The sequence below is a fragment of the Octopus bimaculoides genome, chromosome 14, assembly GCF_001194135.2.
Source record: "Octopus bimaculoides isolate UCB-OBI-ISO-001 chromosome 14, ASM119413v2, whole genome shotgun sequence".
NCBI classification, from domain to species: domain Eukaryota; kingdom Metazoa; phylum Mollusca; class Cephalopoda; order Octopoda; family Octopodidae; genus Octopus; species Octopus bimaculoides.
The window spans coordinates 44494522-44509948 of record NC_068994.1 but is presented as its reverse complement, the minus strand read 5'-3'; the positions used below and the strand labels follow the sequence as shown (position 1 = coordinate 44509948).

General features: G+C 36.3%; 1 protein-coding gene across 5 annotated transcripts in view; it reads left to right on the top strand.

The window, feature by feature from the left end:
* Window positions 1-15427, top strand: part of LOC106872896 (protocadherin beta-4) — a 99445-nt gene that overhangs the window by 57004 nt on the left and 27014 nt on the right. For all 5 annotated transcript variants that reach the window (XM_014920068.2, XM_014920064.2, XM_052973128.1 and 2 more), the window contains exon 2: window positions 4625-7044. In XM_014920068.2, the coding sequence (XP_014775554.1) occupies window positions 4669-7044 (2376 nt within the window). In that variant the 5' untranslated portion in view covers window positions 4625-4668. The remainder of the gene's footprint in view (window positions 1-4624; window positions 7045-15427) is intronic.

Genomic DNA, 15427 nt, shown 5'->3' with positions numbered 1-15427 from the left:
CACAAAGACAAGGCATAAATAATGGTCGTTAAATATTCTCTTTTATTGTAGTAAATTTGACTTACAGCTGTTTCCAGTAATCATTATAGGTTCGCTATTGATCAATAAGTGTCTACTCACCTATTGATTGGTTTACTTGCAACTGTTTCCAGGAGTTATAGATTTGTTATTGATAAGTTTACTTGTAATAACTACTGGAAACAGCTGTAAGTCAAATTTACAACAATGAAGAAAAATATGTAACAACCATTATTCATTCTTTGTGTTGGATATCACTCTGTGTGAAAACCAGTATAACTAGGACTCAACCATTGATTTACAATATAGAACGGTGGAAGTATAACATCAGACCCTGCTACAAGAACATGCTGAGTTCTTTACTAATCTAAGCAATATTGTTAGTCTGGTGTACTAATAGAGACTACTTATAAAGTATTTTGCCTGGATTGATAATCTTTCATGAATAACTCTGTTACAAACACACACACATATATATAGGTATACATGTGTGTGTGTTTATATATATATATGTAAGTATGTATGTTTATATATCTATAGCTGTCTATCTCTCCCTCTCTCTCTCTCTCTCTCTCTATCTAGCTATGTCTATCTATCTATCTATCTATCTATAACATTAGGTAAAATGTAAGTGGCTAAGATTTATTTAGACATAGAAATTATATAAATTATTTAAATAATTAGCATAACATAATCCAAGTACTGCATTATCTGAAGTTTCCTGAAGATATGACTACATTTGTATTTACATGTTTTGTTCTGGTATGTCAATACTTGCTTATAATTCTTGATGGGGCAGAAAAATAGTAGAATAACCCTCACTCATTTCATCTCTATTTGGATGTTCATCAATTGCAGAATGCCTGACAGGTTATTGCTATTTATATTAATCACAAACTAGAACTCAGCTCAAAAAGGCCAGTCTTATTTGCATAACTGAGTGTTCATATGGAAAATTAATTAATTATATATGACACAATATACATTGGATATTCTGAACTTAAATGGACACTTATTTACACTTTGCAACATGGTTCATAATATCAAAATTGTTGGTATATCTATATTGAGTTTCAGAGTATCTATATTATATAAAACATTAGGACATCCTCCTCCTCCTCATTATCATCATTTAACATCTGTCTTCCATGCATGCATGGGTAGGACTATATGAATAAATGCATATAAGTCTACAAATATATCATTAGTCTCACCAGGCCAGCCAGCAGTTCTGATGAGTTGCCTATAGTAGACATGAAACCAATGATAACTTTCTGATTGGTTGCAACCAAGGATATACTATTTGGCTATGTAACACACACACACACACACACACAAACACACACGGTGTATTTATGTATGTGTGCATATATATATATATATATATATATATATATATATATATATATATATATATATATATATATATATATATATGCACATGCATACAAACACATACATACATAATACATACATACATACATACATATAGTCCAGTCCAGTCCAGTCTTAGGTTTCTATTTTTCCTCTATCTCTTTGAATCACCAGGCAGAAATCGCCTATTGTCACCGCCTTTAAGGAGCGAGGTGAGTAATTAGTCCAATAAATTGATTTCAATACTTTGTCAGATTCACATTTAATTATTCGCCCTTTATTGAATTGCTGAGTTACGTACCTTCTAGAGAGTTACCTCCCCTTAGAAGTTAAGCTTTCCAATGATAAGCACTATTTAGAATTCTGGGAATAAACATTTCTTTGTTTACACTTCTGCTTTGCCCTTTCTCATTTGTCTATCGAAAACTATATCGAAAACTTCTTGCTTTTCATGAGTGAGCAAAGATGTATAAAACATGATTAAGCAACCTGTATTATTTTGGTAATGACTTGCATGGTGTCACAATAAGCTACAGCAATGCACAGCCTTCACACTGACAGCAATAAGTGGTTCCATTCCAGCCACCATGTTTAATATTGTCTTGAAATGGAAGCTCAGTGGACACTGAGCTCTGGAATCATCTTAACCTCACTAGCTCCATATGGTTCTGGGTTCAGTCCCACTGCGTGGCAGCTTGGGCAAGTGTCTTCTACTATAGCCTCGGGCCGACCAAAGCCTTGAGAGTGGATTTGGTAGACGGAAACTGAAAAGAAGCCCGTCGTATATATGTGTGTGTGTGTGTGTGTGTGTGTGTGTGTGTGTGTCCCCAACATCGCTTGACAACCGATGCCGGTGTGTTTACGTCCTTGTAACTTAGTGGTTTGCCCAAAGAGACAGATAGAATAAGTACCAGGCTTACAAAGAATAAGTCCTGGGGTCGATTTATTTGACTAAAAGGCGGTGCTCCAGCATGGCCGCAGTCAAATGACTGAAACAAGTAAAAGAGAGGGCCATTTTCTATAGCATATCCTGCAACAACTTCCCCCACTCACCTTCACTCTTATTTCACCCCATGTGAAGTGACCTCACTAGTTTTAAACCCTTGCATTTTACCATCAGCTTTTCTCATTTCTTTGGCAATGCTACACTGCCTTTGAGATGAACATGAAATAGTTGTTTTTTGAAATATTGGAACTCGAAGCAGAACTGAGTGCCTGTTACGTAACATTGGCTTTGGCCAAAGCTACCTTCTCACTTAGCTTGACCAGTCTTCTCAAGCATGGTATATCACCAAAGGTCACGGTCACTTGTCACTGTCTCCATGAAGTCCAACGTTTGAAGGGTGATTTTTACATGCTACTGGCACAAGTGCCAGTTATGTGACACTGGCATTGGCCACGACAATGATTTCACTTGGCTTGATATATATATGTGCATGTGTGTGTGGTAGGTATGTGTGTGTGTGTATATTTAACAAGATGTATATACAGAAATGGATATTTCTCTTATTAATCATCACCACTAACTCACAGAAGCTTAATATAGGCTAGCAGCACTTTATTAATTGTTTTATCAAATGAACCTTAATTGTGAAAACAAATGCACCCCCCCTACAAAAAAAAACATTTAGTTTATGTAATTACTCTAAGTCAACTTCAGAGCTTTTGTTCTCTTCACTAATTATGAATTAAAATATAGTATTTCACAATGTGGAGTCACATTCTTCAACTCATTAGGTAAATTGCTAAATTCTTACCCGCTTGAGTTTTATATTGATATAAATAGCATTGAATACTTTATGTTATACATCATCATCATCATCATGTCCCTGTTATGTCTGTATGATTCATTCAGAATTATATCATGATTCATAGGTTGGGAAGTACTGATCCAAATCAATCTAGATCTTTATCCATCTTTAGAATATACAGGATTTACCAGTAATACAATTGTGTGAAGAGGTTTTTGTTGGCTTTTTTTTTGCCATGATTGACAGTATTGTAGAGACAGTAATTTAACTGCTTCTGCTGTGCCTGGGCTGTTTCCAGACACAAGAGCCTAACCCTCAAGTATGCTTACCACGTCTACCCTCATGGATAATCCATGAAGGAAAGACAAGTCAATGCATTTGCAGCATTCATGGAACTGTAGGTGGTGCCAGACATTAGTTAAGTATAACTGTATGGATTGTCCTAACAGGTCCCTCCCTCTTGATTCTCTTTTAGGGTATACTCCATTAGCCCTTTTTAAATGCTCGATATATTACCTCACAAAGCAGCAATGGTTTATTGTTATGGTGGGCATGGTTTGTGCGGGGCCAGTCCTGCTCGTTCGTCTTTCAAACTTGTATTGGTCTGGTGCAAGAAGTGTTGTGAGCCCAACAGTTGCCAGGATGCAGGACTTGTATGGGGCTATCTTCTCTTAGATGAACAACTAAAAAGGTGAAGGGCCTTATTTGCACTGTGTCCGTTGGGGTGTCTGTGAGCAATATTCTTCAAAAGTAATTTCTTGATATGCTAATTAACACATAGCTGGGACCCTGACAGGTGCTACTATTACAGGTGAGAGTAGACCTAGGAACAATAATGGCTAAGAGATGGTCCCATACACCTCAAAATCCCTGGAAATCCTGAATCAGAACCTCACTACAGAAAACTGTTTAAATATCCAGAAAATACTGAGTGAAATATGTTAAAATAATAGCATCTAAACTTCTGCTAACCTTCAACTTTTAGCTTATGAAAGAGAAACTTATGAAAGAGTGTTCTATGTCGATTATGTTTACTGTTTTATAATAAAATGTTATTTTTGTTATTGTTCTATGAATCAGTTATTTAAACTGAATATTAATCTTATCTATGTGTATAAATAAACCAAATGTGTTGGTGTAACCATTTGAATAATAATAAGCACAGATATTTATTTTATCATAAGATATGATGCAAGTACATACTGATGTTATAGAACTAGTTAACTAAATACATACATACATTCTCCTACACAGACACCCACACTTTTTCTTTGAACACTTACATTCAGATACATTTCTGCTGTTGCTACACATATATGCACATACAAATTCACATAACACTTCTTGTTTTCAAAGTTATCATAAAGAAATTACCTGCTTTCTACCAGATTGCCATTAATTTGCTAGATATTGTAACTACATACATATTATTTAAGCAAAATTTTAATGAATTGCTAAAATCTATTCTTCTTTAATTTCAGACATATTTCCCTGATTGTTGGTGTTTGGTCGGTTGAATCGAGATATGTTGCTATCAGCATGTATTCTCATGCTGTTGCTCTGCAGTTGCTTATGTAGCAATCTCACTTTCTATGTAGCTGAAGAGCAAGATGCAGGAACACTTGTGGGAGACATAGCAGCTAATCTGAATCTAAATTATGATAAACAAACTGCAGACACTAGTTTAGTATCTTTTAACCTAATTGGTATTGTCGATTTGTTTAATGTCACAAAAACTGGCAAGCTGTACACTACACAGAAATTAGATGCTGAATCTCTGTGTGCTTATGATACTCAGTGTTTCAAAATGTTACGGGTTATTTTCAGAGAAAATAAGAAAAATGAAAACTTTTTAAAGATAAAAATTGTGATACAAGATGTCAATGATCACTCACCTGTGTTTCCCAAAGCAGAAATTTATCTTCGGTTTTTAGAAACAGATGGTGAAGGAACAAAAAAATTTCTGCTAAATGCAATAGACAAAGATGTTGGAGAAGCAAACTCACAGATTTCATATCAAATAGTTAATGACTACAAAGGAACATTTGACTTAGTGACTTCTAAAAGAGTTGATGGTACAGATAATCTAGAGATTGTCTTAAGAGAAATGTTGGACAGGGAAGTACAAGAAACATATAAATTACAGATCATTGCAACAGATAATGGTGTTCCACCCAGAAAGGGGAAAATGGATGTTCAGATCTCTGTGATTGATGCAAATGATAATCCTCCCATTTTCTCTCAGAATATTTACAATGTTTTCATAAATAGTAGCCATCGAATAGATAAACCAGTGTTTGTCCTGTCTGCTCATGATTTGGATTATGGCAATAATAGTAAAGTTTCATACAAATTTGGATCAAAAACATCTGAAGCAGCTAAACATAATTTTAGGTTAAATGAAATAACTGGTGAAATATATCATAAAGGTAAATTTTCATTAGGAGAAAATCAAAATTATAAATTGTTTGTTGAAGCTAGAGACGGGGGAAAACCGTTTCTTAGTTCCATTACCTTAGTTCGTATCAACATCGTCAGTCAACATAACAACCCACCAGTCATTGAGATCAGTTTTGTTTCAAGAATAACAGAGGAGACAACTGTCATTTCAGAAGACATCAAAGTTGGCAATTTTATAGCTTTTGTAAAAGTGACAGATGATGACACTGGAGAAAATGGAGAAGTAGAGTGTCAACTGAATCATCCTAAATTCCAGCTTCAAACCTTGGGAAGCAAAGAATATAAAATAACTGTGAAAGAAGCAGTTGACAGAGAAACAAAAAGTGATTTTAGTGTAACAATGACATGTGAAGATAATGGTTCACCAGCATTACGAAGTATCAAAAAATTCTCAGTCAAAGTGACAGATGTTAATGATGTACAGCCTAAGTTTGTAAAGGATTCATTCAGATTTCTGATTAAGGAAAATGAAAGCCCAAATTTCCCTGTTGGCTATATGGAAGCTACAGATCCTGATGAAGGAGAGGGAGGAAAATTATCTTATTTAATTTTGAACAATCATCAGCATTTGTTTCCTTTCAAAATTTCCAATGGTGGTTTTATTTCAACAACTAGATCGTTAGACAGAGAAATCAAAGACTCTTATCAGTTCCAAGTTTTAGTGAAAGACAATGGAACATTATCATTGAATAACACTGCAAATGTTACTGTTGAAATCATGGATGTGAATGATAATGCCCCTTATTTCACTTCTCCTGATGTTGAATCAGTCACCCTTAATGTACATTATCTACCACAAAGTAACAACGAGATTACAGTTTTCAAAGCCTCTGACAAAGACACGCCGAGAAATGCTTTTCTGAAATATGGAATATACCAAGGCAATGACAAGAAATTATTTGCACTCAACTCTCGTACAGGTGTGTTGTCTTTTGCTCGCATGGTTTATCAGAATGATGCTGGGGAATATGAACTTGTAGTTATAGTTGAAGACAGTGGTATTCCAGTTCTATCAGCAACTGCTTCAGCTACCTTAAGGCTGACTGTTAGTAATGATGCCCCAAAGATCCAGGCAACTGCAAAGTCTTCGGACAAAGACTGGATAGATATGAACTGGGTGATAATCATTGTTGCAGGGGTTGTGATTGTATCTGTGGCTATTGTGATATCAGTTACTGTATGTATTATAAAGTACTGTAAATCTAAAAACAGACTCTCTGCTGAAAGGAACACATCCTCAAACCATTCTCAAAGAGAAATGAGTCAACTAATTTCAGACAATTATCATCCTGCTACTATGGTAAGAAATTTACCTAGAATGCATAATACAAATGATTCTTTTATTGACCCAAGAACTGAGTTTTTTCATGGAGTTCCATCTCAAACTTGGAGGGAGTGTAAATCCCCTTCCTCACGACAAAGAGGACCAATACCAACACCGGTAAGTATTCATAATGGTACAATCAGCATTTTTCAGTAATAAATTCAGACTAAAGTATTACCATTTTGTTGTATGTAATTACAGAATTTGGTACAACTCAGTTGAGGAAATATTTTTATTCAACTCTAGTTTTTGACAAATTTTACTGTTGTTGAGTTGCTATTGTTGCATCTGATTACAATATTAATTTCAAATACTGCTCAGGTCGACTTTACCTTTCAGCCTTCTGGAGACAATAAAATAAGCACTAATTGAACACAGGGCTCAATACAGTTCTTTATTTAAGAGATGAAGAATTATGTACATTATTTATATTATTTACATTATTTACATTTGACAGATATTTATCCTCATCTTCTTTGTTGTTAGCACAACGTTTTGGCTGATATACCCTCCAGCCTTTATCAGGTGTCTTGGTGAAATTTCGAACCTGGGTTCTCATTCCTAAGGTTCAGGACTCTTGCAGGCCAATCCTCTTCACTAGGGTGAGCAACCTTATCACTTCTGCTGTGGGGAATGGGTCTTCTTGACTACAGCGTGGCACCAGATATTTCGATCCTTTGTTATCTTGTCTGAAAGATTCAGTATTTTGAGGCCGTCCTTCAGTACTTCGTCCCTTGCCTTCCTTGGTCTTCCACTTCCACGTGTTCCATCTACTTTGAGAAATCGGCACTTCTTTATGGAACTGTCAGCATCCATTTGCATCACATGACCGATGTATATAATGCATATCTTTATGTTAGTGACAAGTAGAAAACTACCTGCTTGCTTGTCTGGCATGTCATTTTATAAAGGATGACAGATAAAGTTAACTTTAGTTAAGTTATGAAATGCAAACAACAAAATTAAATATCATATTGTGAAGCATTTTATCTACCACTCTTCCAATTTTACCATTCCAATCTCTTTTTGAATCTCTCTTGACTCATACTCTGTTGCCTTAAAAACTGATACATTACATTGAATAATGTAGTCCACAGTACACTATACTTAAAAAAAAGGAAGGGTTGTCATACCTCCCTGATCATAAATCTGTTTGATTGTATCCAACCTGGGGTTAAAGAATAGCCACAACCTGATTGACAAAGTGGTGAATTAATATTATACCTGTATAGCTTAATACTTTCAAATGTCCCATCATCCATCTCTGATAGACTTGTAGCTTTCTTTACTTCTTTCCCACATGAAAGCCTTACTAATAACATTGAAACTAACCTCAATAGCTGCCTCTCCCTTCATCACTCGGTTATTTCCACTTGGCTAGATTTTAATCAACTATCTTCTCTTATCTTTCTTATCTAACATTTTCTTATTGTTACATTTTTTATAACTGTTTCTTTTCCCAGTCTGAAGAAGTGTGTCAGTTTTATTAAAGACATTCTCCTCAAGGACATACTCAGTCATGTGAACATACTATTATGCAATTCACAATACACAATCATATTAGAGAACATTAGCAGACATCTTATACACCTTGCTATATAAATCTGACATATTGCTTTCAACCAAAAGTTCTCTCTAGATTCTTATTGTTGCTTCTAGCTACCACACTTTACCCACACCTTCTGGGTTCACAACTTAAGCTTTTATAATTTGTTGTTCCTCTCTAATGCATCTTATTTTCTAGCAATTATCTTTGAAACAACGTTGCCAGTCGTTAAGGATGCTACTCCCTTCTTCTATCAGATTAACTACACTAATTACACAATGTTTACAACGAAATAACAGACTGACTCATTAGGGATATCACCTTCAAGTTCTACCTAAGTTCACTACACTATTACTGTCTGTTTTAAGCTCTGCTCCAATCAGTGAATTATCCAATGAATTGCTACAGATTAGCCCTTAGATACTCTCTGTATTTTATTCTCATCACCAGCTCTCTTTAAATATAGGCATCATATAAGATTGATTAGATTAAAACTTATAATCTCATTGTAGGATATTTTATCTTGCTTTCTCTCTTTCTCTTTTTATTTTTTAAAATTTTCATTTGTTTCTTAATCCTTTTCAACTCTTTCAACTTCTCTGACTTGGAATTTCTAAACAGTAATGAATGCTGAAGACCCATATTTCTTGACGGAGAGACTAGCTGTTCACAAACATTTGTCTGCTATAGATGTTTTCATGTTTAGTAAAAATCAAAACGTTTAAGGAAGATAATTCTGTCATCAATTTTGAAACTGGTAAAAGACTATTTAATCAACTTGAAATTTTGTTTTCTCTGTGTAATTCCAACATTAATACTTATGGGAAAGGTGCAGATGGTTCTAACATTTAGGTAATAGTTCTAATATTTAGGTAAATCAGAAACAAATTGAAACTTAAAAGAGTATGTGGAGAATTTTATAGAATGTGTTTGAAATAAAAGTTTTTTTTTTTTTGTCAGCTTGTGTACATTAGCCCTATGTCAGTAGATATAAATTTTATATATTTAAAAAAAATTTTATTTTTCAAGGGATTTAGGGTTATGGAGTCAGAAATATGTAATTTATTGGCTTAGATATTTTTTAATGACTTTGAAATGGAAGATCAGTGCCCTCAACCCTTATAAAGGCCTGTAGGGATTTGAACCCCAACTGCAAGATATTCAGTTAGGATTACCAAGTAAGCGACCATAGTTTCACATGATTGATCTGTAAATCGCCCAATCAGTGTGAAGCTGTAGTGTGATATGGCTCCTCAAATGATCTAAAATTCAACCCCCTTTTCACCCTATAAAAACTGTTTGGCACCTATCTCTGCCAGACAGCATCAGGTATTCGCACAAACCACTTTGAGCAAAAGGCAAATTACTAATATCAGATCACATCAGGCACTTGAACAGACCACCTTGAGCAAGAGATGACTTTGGACATCCACACATGATACACCACTGCTAACCTTCTACAAGACACAGGGAGGTTCTCTCCTCCCAGTCAGCAGTTATATTACCAGCATTTTTCTTTTGTAAACAGCCAACACAGTAAACCATGTCCAGCAATAAATATGCTGAAAGTCAAAAGTTCATGAGTTGCTTCATTTATTATACATGCAACCAGCTAGACCACATAATGATGGTCTTCAACAGCACTTGTTGTTGGCACTCCGTCGCTTACGACGCCGAGGGTTCCAGTTGATCTGACCAACGGAACAGCCTGCTCATGAAATTAACGTGCAAGTGGCTGAGCACTCCACAGACACGTGTACCCTTAACGTAGTTCTCGGGGGATATTCAGCGTGACACAGTGTGACAAGGCTGACCCTTTGAATTACAGGCACAACAGAAACAGGAAGTAAGAGAGAGAGAAAGTTGTGGTGAAAGAGTACAGCAGGGTTCGCCACCATCCCCTGCCGGAGCCTCGTGGAGCTTTAGGTGTTTTCGCTCAATAAACACTCACAACGCCTGGTCTGGGAATCGAAACCGCAATCCTATGACCGCGAGTCCGCTGCTCTAACTACTGGGCCATTGTGCCTCCACTCAACAACACTATACACATCCAATATCGCAACCCCACAGCAACGGTAACCAAGAAACCATGTAACAGGCCTCTGTAACCGGTACAAGTGGGTTATTCTCAGAATGTTGACCAGAGACCTGGCTCAAAGGCTTCCCACAGAGTGGACTCAGCTAAAAGCTTTCAAGGCCCAGGTGATATTAAAATGGGTGTATAGCTTTTGTAAAGCTATACATAAAGATAATCACAAACGAGAGTCTGTTGAAGTGTTGTTTATTCTGTATCAATCATCTCCGACATGAGAGAGAGTACAATCAGCCATTTAAGTTTGGGTCTCATTTGTCACCAAACCAGAAGTCTCAGCTTGATAACTAGTCTTCAGTGAATGTCCTTGTTTACAGTTCGTCTCTTATGAGTTCATGGGGCAATGCGCTACAGAAGACAAAATTAAGTCTATCAGCCAAAAACAAGTTCAATCCTTCTAATGGATTTCTGCATAGTTTCTGTCCACAAAATTTCGCTCCCAAGGTTTTGGTTGATCTGAGTCTGTGGTAGAATATATTTACCGAAAATGCTGTGCAGTGGGACCATGTAGTCATGAAACAAACTTCTTAACCACACCTGAGCACTTTAATGTTACAAAATGCCACATGGACTTATTGATGATGACAACGACAACAACAATGGTGATGATGATGATGATGATGATGATGATGATGAACTCTTATTGTATAGTGTTGGTGGTGCATTAAATCTCTTCAGAAAAGGCAACCAAAAGTGCATGTGCAGTACATGGAATAATACACAAAAAGACATGAAAGTGAAATGTGAATGGGTCTTAAAAAAGATATAACAAGAGCACTCAGAGAGCGCAAACCTCTTCCAAGGTAACACCAACTTCCTCTCAGTGATTAGCCAGAGATGGTTTTTAAAATGAGAATATCTGAAATAAAGTCGACTGCTCTCACAAACAAGAATATTAAAAATGAACCCAATTGCTATCAAAAATTAAGTAAAAAAACAGGAAAAAATAATCCAGAATCCTTGTCCGGTACCAGATTGATTCCAAAATCTAATCAGTTTGTACCAGTCATGAGGCCAAACATTCCTGAAAGTTTCATTCAAATCCATCCAGTGGTTCTTGAGATATCTTGTTCACGGACAAACAAGGAAACAAACATGACTGAAAACAATACAGAGGAAAAAATGTGGAACAGGAACAACAGGTGAACTGTTGGCGAATTCCAGGAAGCATGGAAGTCTTGAAGGCTGTATTGTTCCAACAGTTAACAACTGTTGTGAGTAATCTATTCCATGTTTCAGTAATTCATGGAAAAAGAGAAAGAAACGTTTCTGAAAGTCATGGGTGCTGTGCTGTTTTCTGATTTTGTAAGCATACTGACAAGTGTTAGACATATGGGATTCAGAAAGGAACTCAGAGGTTGTTGTTGGAAAAATAATGGATAATCTTGTGGTTGGGGTGTCTATAATCGATATTTTTAATCAGTGCTGGATTAACCATTAAGCAAAATAAGCATGTACTTAGGGCATCAAGGGAAGGAGGGGGCACCACAGAAATGGTATATGGTTTACGGCACAAAAGAAACCACTTTAAACTTGCTAAAATAATATTCAGGATACCTTTATCTCTACTAAGTATAGATGTAGATGCGTTACCTAAGATTAATTTTGAGGATCTAACCAAAGACTTTGCAATTCAAAAAAGTAGGAGGAAACTTTTCAAATATAAATAAAGTGGAAGTATACAAAAATAAACACTATTTTCCCTCTTACTGTTTTGTTTCGTTTTGAAAAATAAAATATTTATTTTATGGTCAGTTATTGTTTATATTTTGAATTACATAATCTTTTATGGGGGCACCAAAATCTTTTAAGTGCTTAGGATCTCGATGGGTCTTAATCAGGGCCTGTTTCTAACCCTGTCACACCGTATTCCTACTATTAGGGGAATAGATTAAACGTCATCTCTGCTGGATTCCCAGTAGAGCAGTCAGGAAGAACACACAGAAAAAGAAGATGCAACCAATTCTGTCCATTAGTTTGCTTGCAATTGTTACTCTTGAACTGTATATTCTTTCATTCTTTTATTCTTTTACTTGTTTCAGTCATTTGACTGCAGTCATGCTGGAGCACCACCTTAAAGGGTTTTAGTCAAAGAAATCGACCCCCACTCCACCTCGGGCCTATTCTTTGTAAGCCTAGTACTTATTCTTTTGGTCTCTTTTGCTGAACTGCTAAGTTACGGGGACATAGACACACCAATATTGGTGGTCAAGCGATGGTGGGGGACAAACACACACACACATATGTATACACACATATGTATACACACATATGTATACACACATATATACATATGACAGGCTTCTTTCAATGTCTGTCTACCAAATCCATTCTCAAGGCTCTGGTGGGCCTGAGGCTGTAGTAGAAGACACTTGCCCAAGGTGCCACACAGTGGGACTGAACTTGGAGCCATGTGGTTGGGAAGCAAGCTTCTTACCACACAGCTACAACTATTTATTTTTTTGCTCAGAAGACCAGGAGGTGGGTAAAATTAGACACAGAGACCCAGGTCTTGGAGTATTAACCATAAAAAATATAATTCACTCTTATATGAAGGAGTGCTTTAAGGGTATTGTGAATGGCCTGGTTGGGGGCCCAACCATCCATATCCTTTTACAGGGCTTAGAAAAACTGAAGGACTGCTGCAATAAGTATGTGAACCTGAGAGGGGAATACATTAAATGAAATCATAATCAACTGATCGATCCTTCTGTATTTTCTTTTACTCAAAGCCAGGAACTTTTCAGCATCCCTTCATAGAACCTCTCAAAGTTAAATAATATATCTGACAGGTGGATACATGGTAAAGTTTCATGTGGAGTATTTTGTTGCTACATGTAGTTCACAATCTGAACCAGGGCTGGAATCCAATGGCAAAGTTCCAACATCCTAACTCCTATTCCTTTCTCAAAGTCAATATTACCCATTGATGAATTACCTCTAATTATCAAGAAAAAACAAATTAAGCAATTGACTCTATCATACTTACATAATATAGTTAGAATATTGATTGATTAGACCACAATATTCATAGATCACTTGCCAATATCATTTCAAGTCTCTCTCTCTCTTTCTCTTCCGCTGCTGCTACAATTGTTAGTCTTTGCAGTCAGCCAGTAGCACTCATTCATGCATTCTTTAATATCTGTTGGCATCACATATCTTACTGCTATAGATTAGTTTTATTTAATAAATAAACATTTTAAAAAGCACATATCTGCAAGTTAGATCTTTAATGAGTCATCTAACCACAGTTAGTGCCCTTGATGCTTCTCTGCAATGTAATCTCACACATTTTATGGCAGAAGAGTGGTAATTTCAAATCGTTGTATTTCTTTCACTAGATTTTTATTAGTTTTTTTTTTTTTGTATATACTTTTACCACTATCTATATAATAATTTAAGCCTTATAAGCCAAAAACGGAGCCCTCATGCAGGTACTCAACCTACCAGAAATAGTAGCCACATCTCTTTCTCTCATCACCTTTTCAAAATGAAGGAAGGATATATCTGGCAATGTACTCCTTGATATACAAAGAATATTGAAGGACAATCTTCTGAGTAGTTATTTATATGGTTCAGAGCTATTGTTTGCTATAATGCTTACAATACTTCAAGGTCTTTAATAAAGAAGGTTAGCATCTGACCTGATGCTTACAACAGCTGAGTGGGTTAGGAAGATGCATTATCAGAGTTGGTGATTCCTGTGTTGTAATTGTTTAAGATTGATTCTTTATTTTTGCAGTTGTGCATTGAATAATTCTTTACTATTTCATAAAGCACAGATCTTTTTTGATTTGAACTTCATATTTTTCTCTGTCCTGTTATCTGCAAAGTTGTGAGATATCATTTTCTGTCCTAATCTTTCTCTATCTCTCCAGATGGGTGACTTACCCAGACAAATATAACTCTTTATGCCAGTTGTCTTGATCCTTCATAGCAAGTCTTCCTATCCTCAACTTGATATCCAATGTCTTCCACAAGTTGAACCATATATGCTCTCCTTGGTCTGTTAATACCTGGATGTCCATGCATAGGTTTCCAGAGAAAGCAATGAATGGATATATCATCTTTGCTCCTCCAGCATTGTCCAGCATAATGTGTTCTTCTTCCTTTGATTGCTGAGGCGATGATAGGAAGATGTACACTTACTGCTGTGTAGAGATTGCTGCCAAGAAAGATTGAGAACTGCATGAAGAATTCTCGTTTATGTACCATCATGCTTCAGTGTCCATGCTGAAGACCTATAGAGATTCAACAATTGCTTTGAAGAAACTCCTCTTCATGTTCTCAGTAAAGGAAAACTTCCATAATTATTCTAAGCTTGTCAAGAGCATTCCATGCTGTCCTTACCTTAAGTGTTACCATAGCTGCATCCATGTAACTAAGAACTGTAGTGAATTAATTCTCTAATCACATCTGAGTGTATGATGATTAATAAAAGGACTTAGAACACTACCTTACATAACTATGATGATTTTGTTGTTTATATATTGTTAGCTGAGTGCAGGCGCAATGGCCCAGTGGTTAGGGCAGCGGACTCGTGGTCAGAGGATCGCGGTTTCGATTCCCAGACCGGGCGTTGTGAGTGTTTATTGAGCGAAAACACCTAAAAGCTCCACGAGGCTCTGGCAGGGGATGGTGGCAAACCTTGCTGTACTCTTCCACCACAACTTTCTCTCACTCTTACTTCCTGTTTCTGTTGTGCCTGTAATTCAAAGGGGTCAGCCTTGTCACACTTTGTGTCACGCTGAATATCCCCGAGAACTACGTTAAGGGTACACGTGTCTGTGGAGTGCTCAGCCACTTGCACGTTAATTTCACGAGCAGGCTGTTCCGTTGATCGGATCAACTGGAACCCT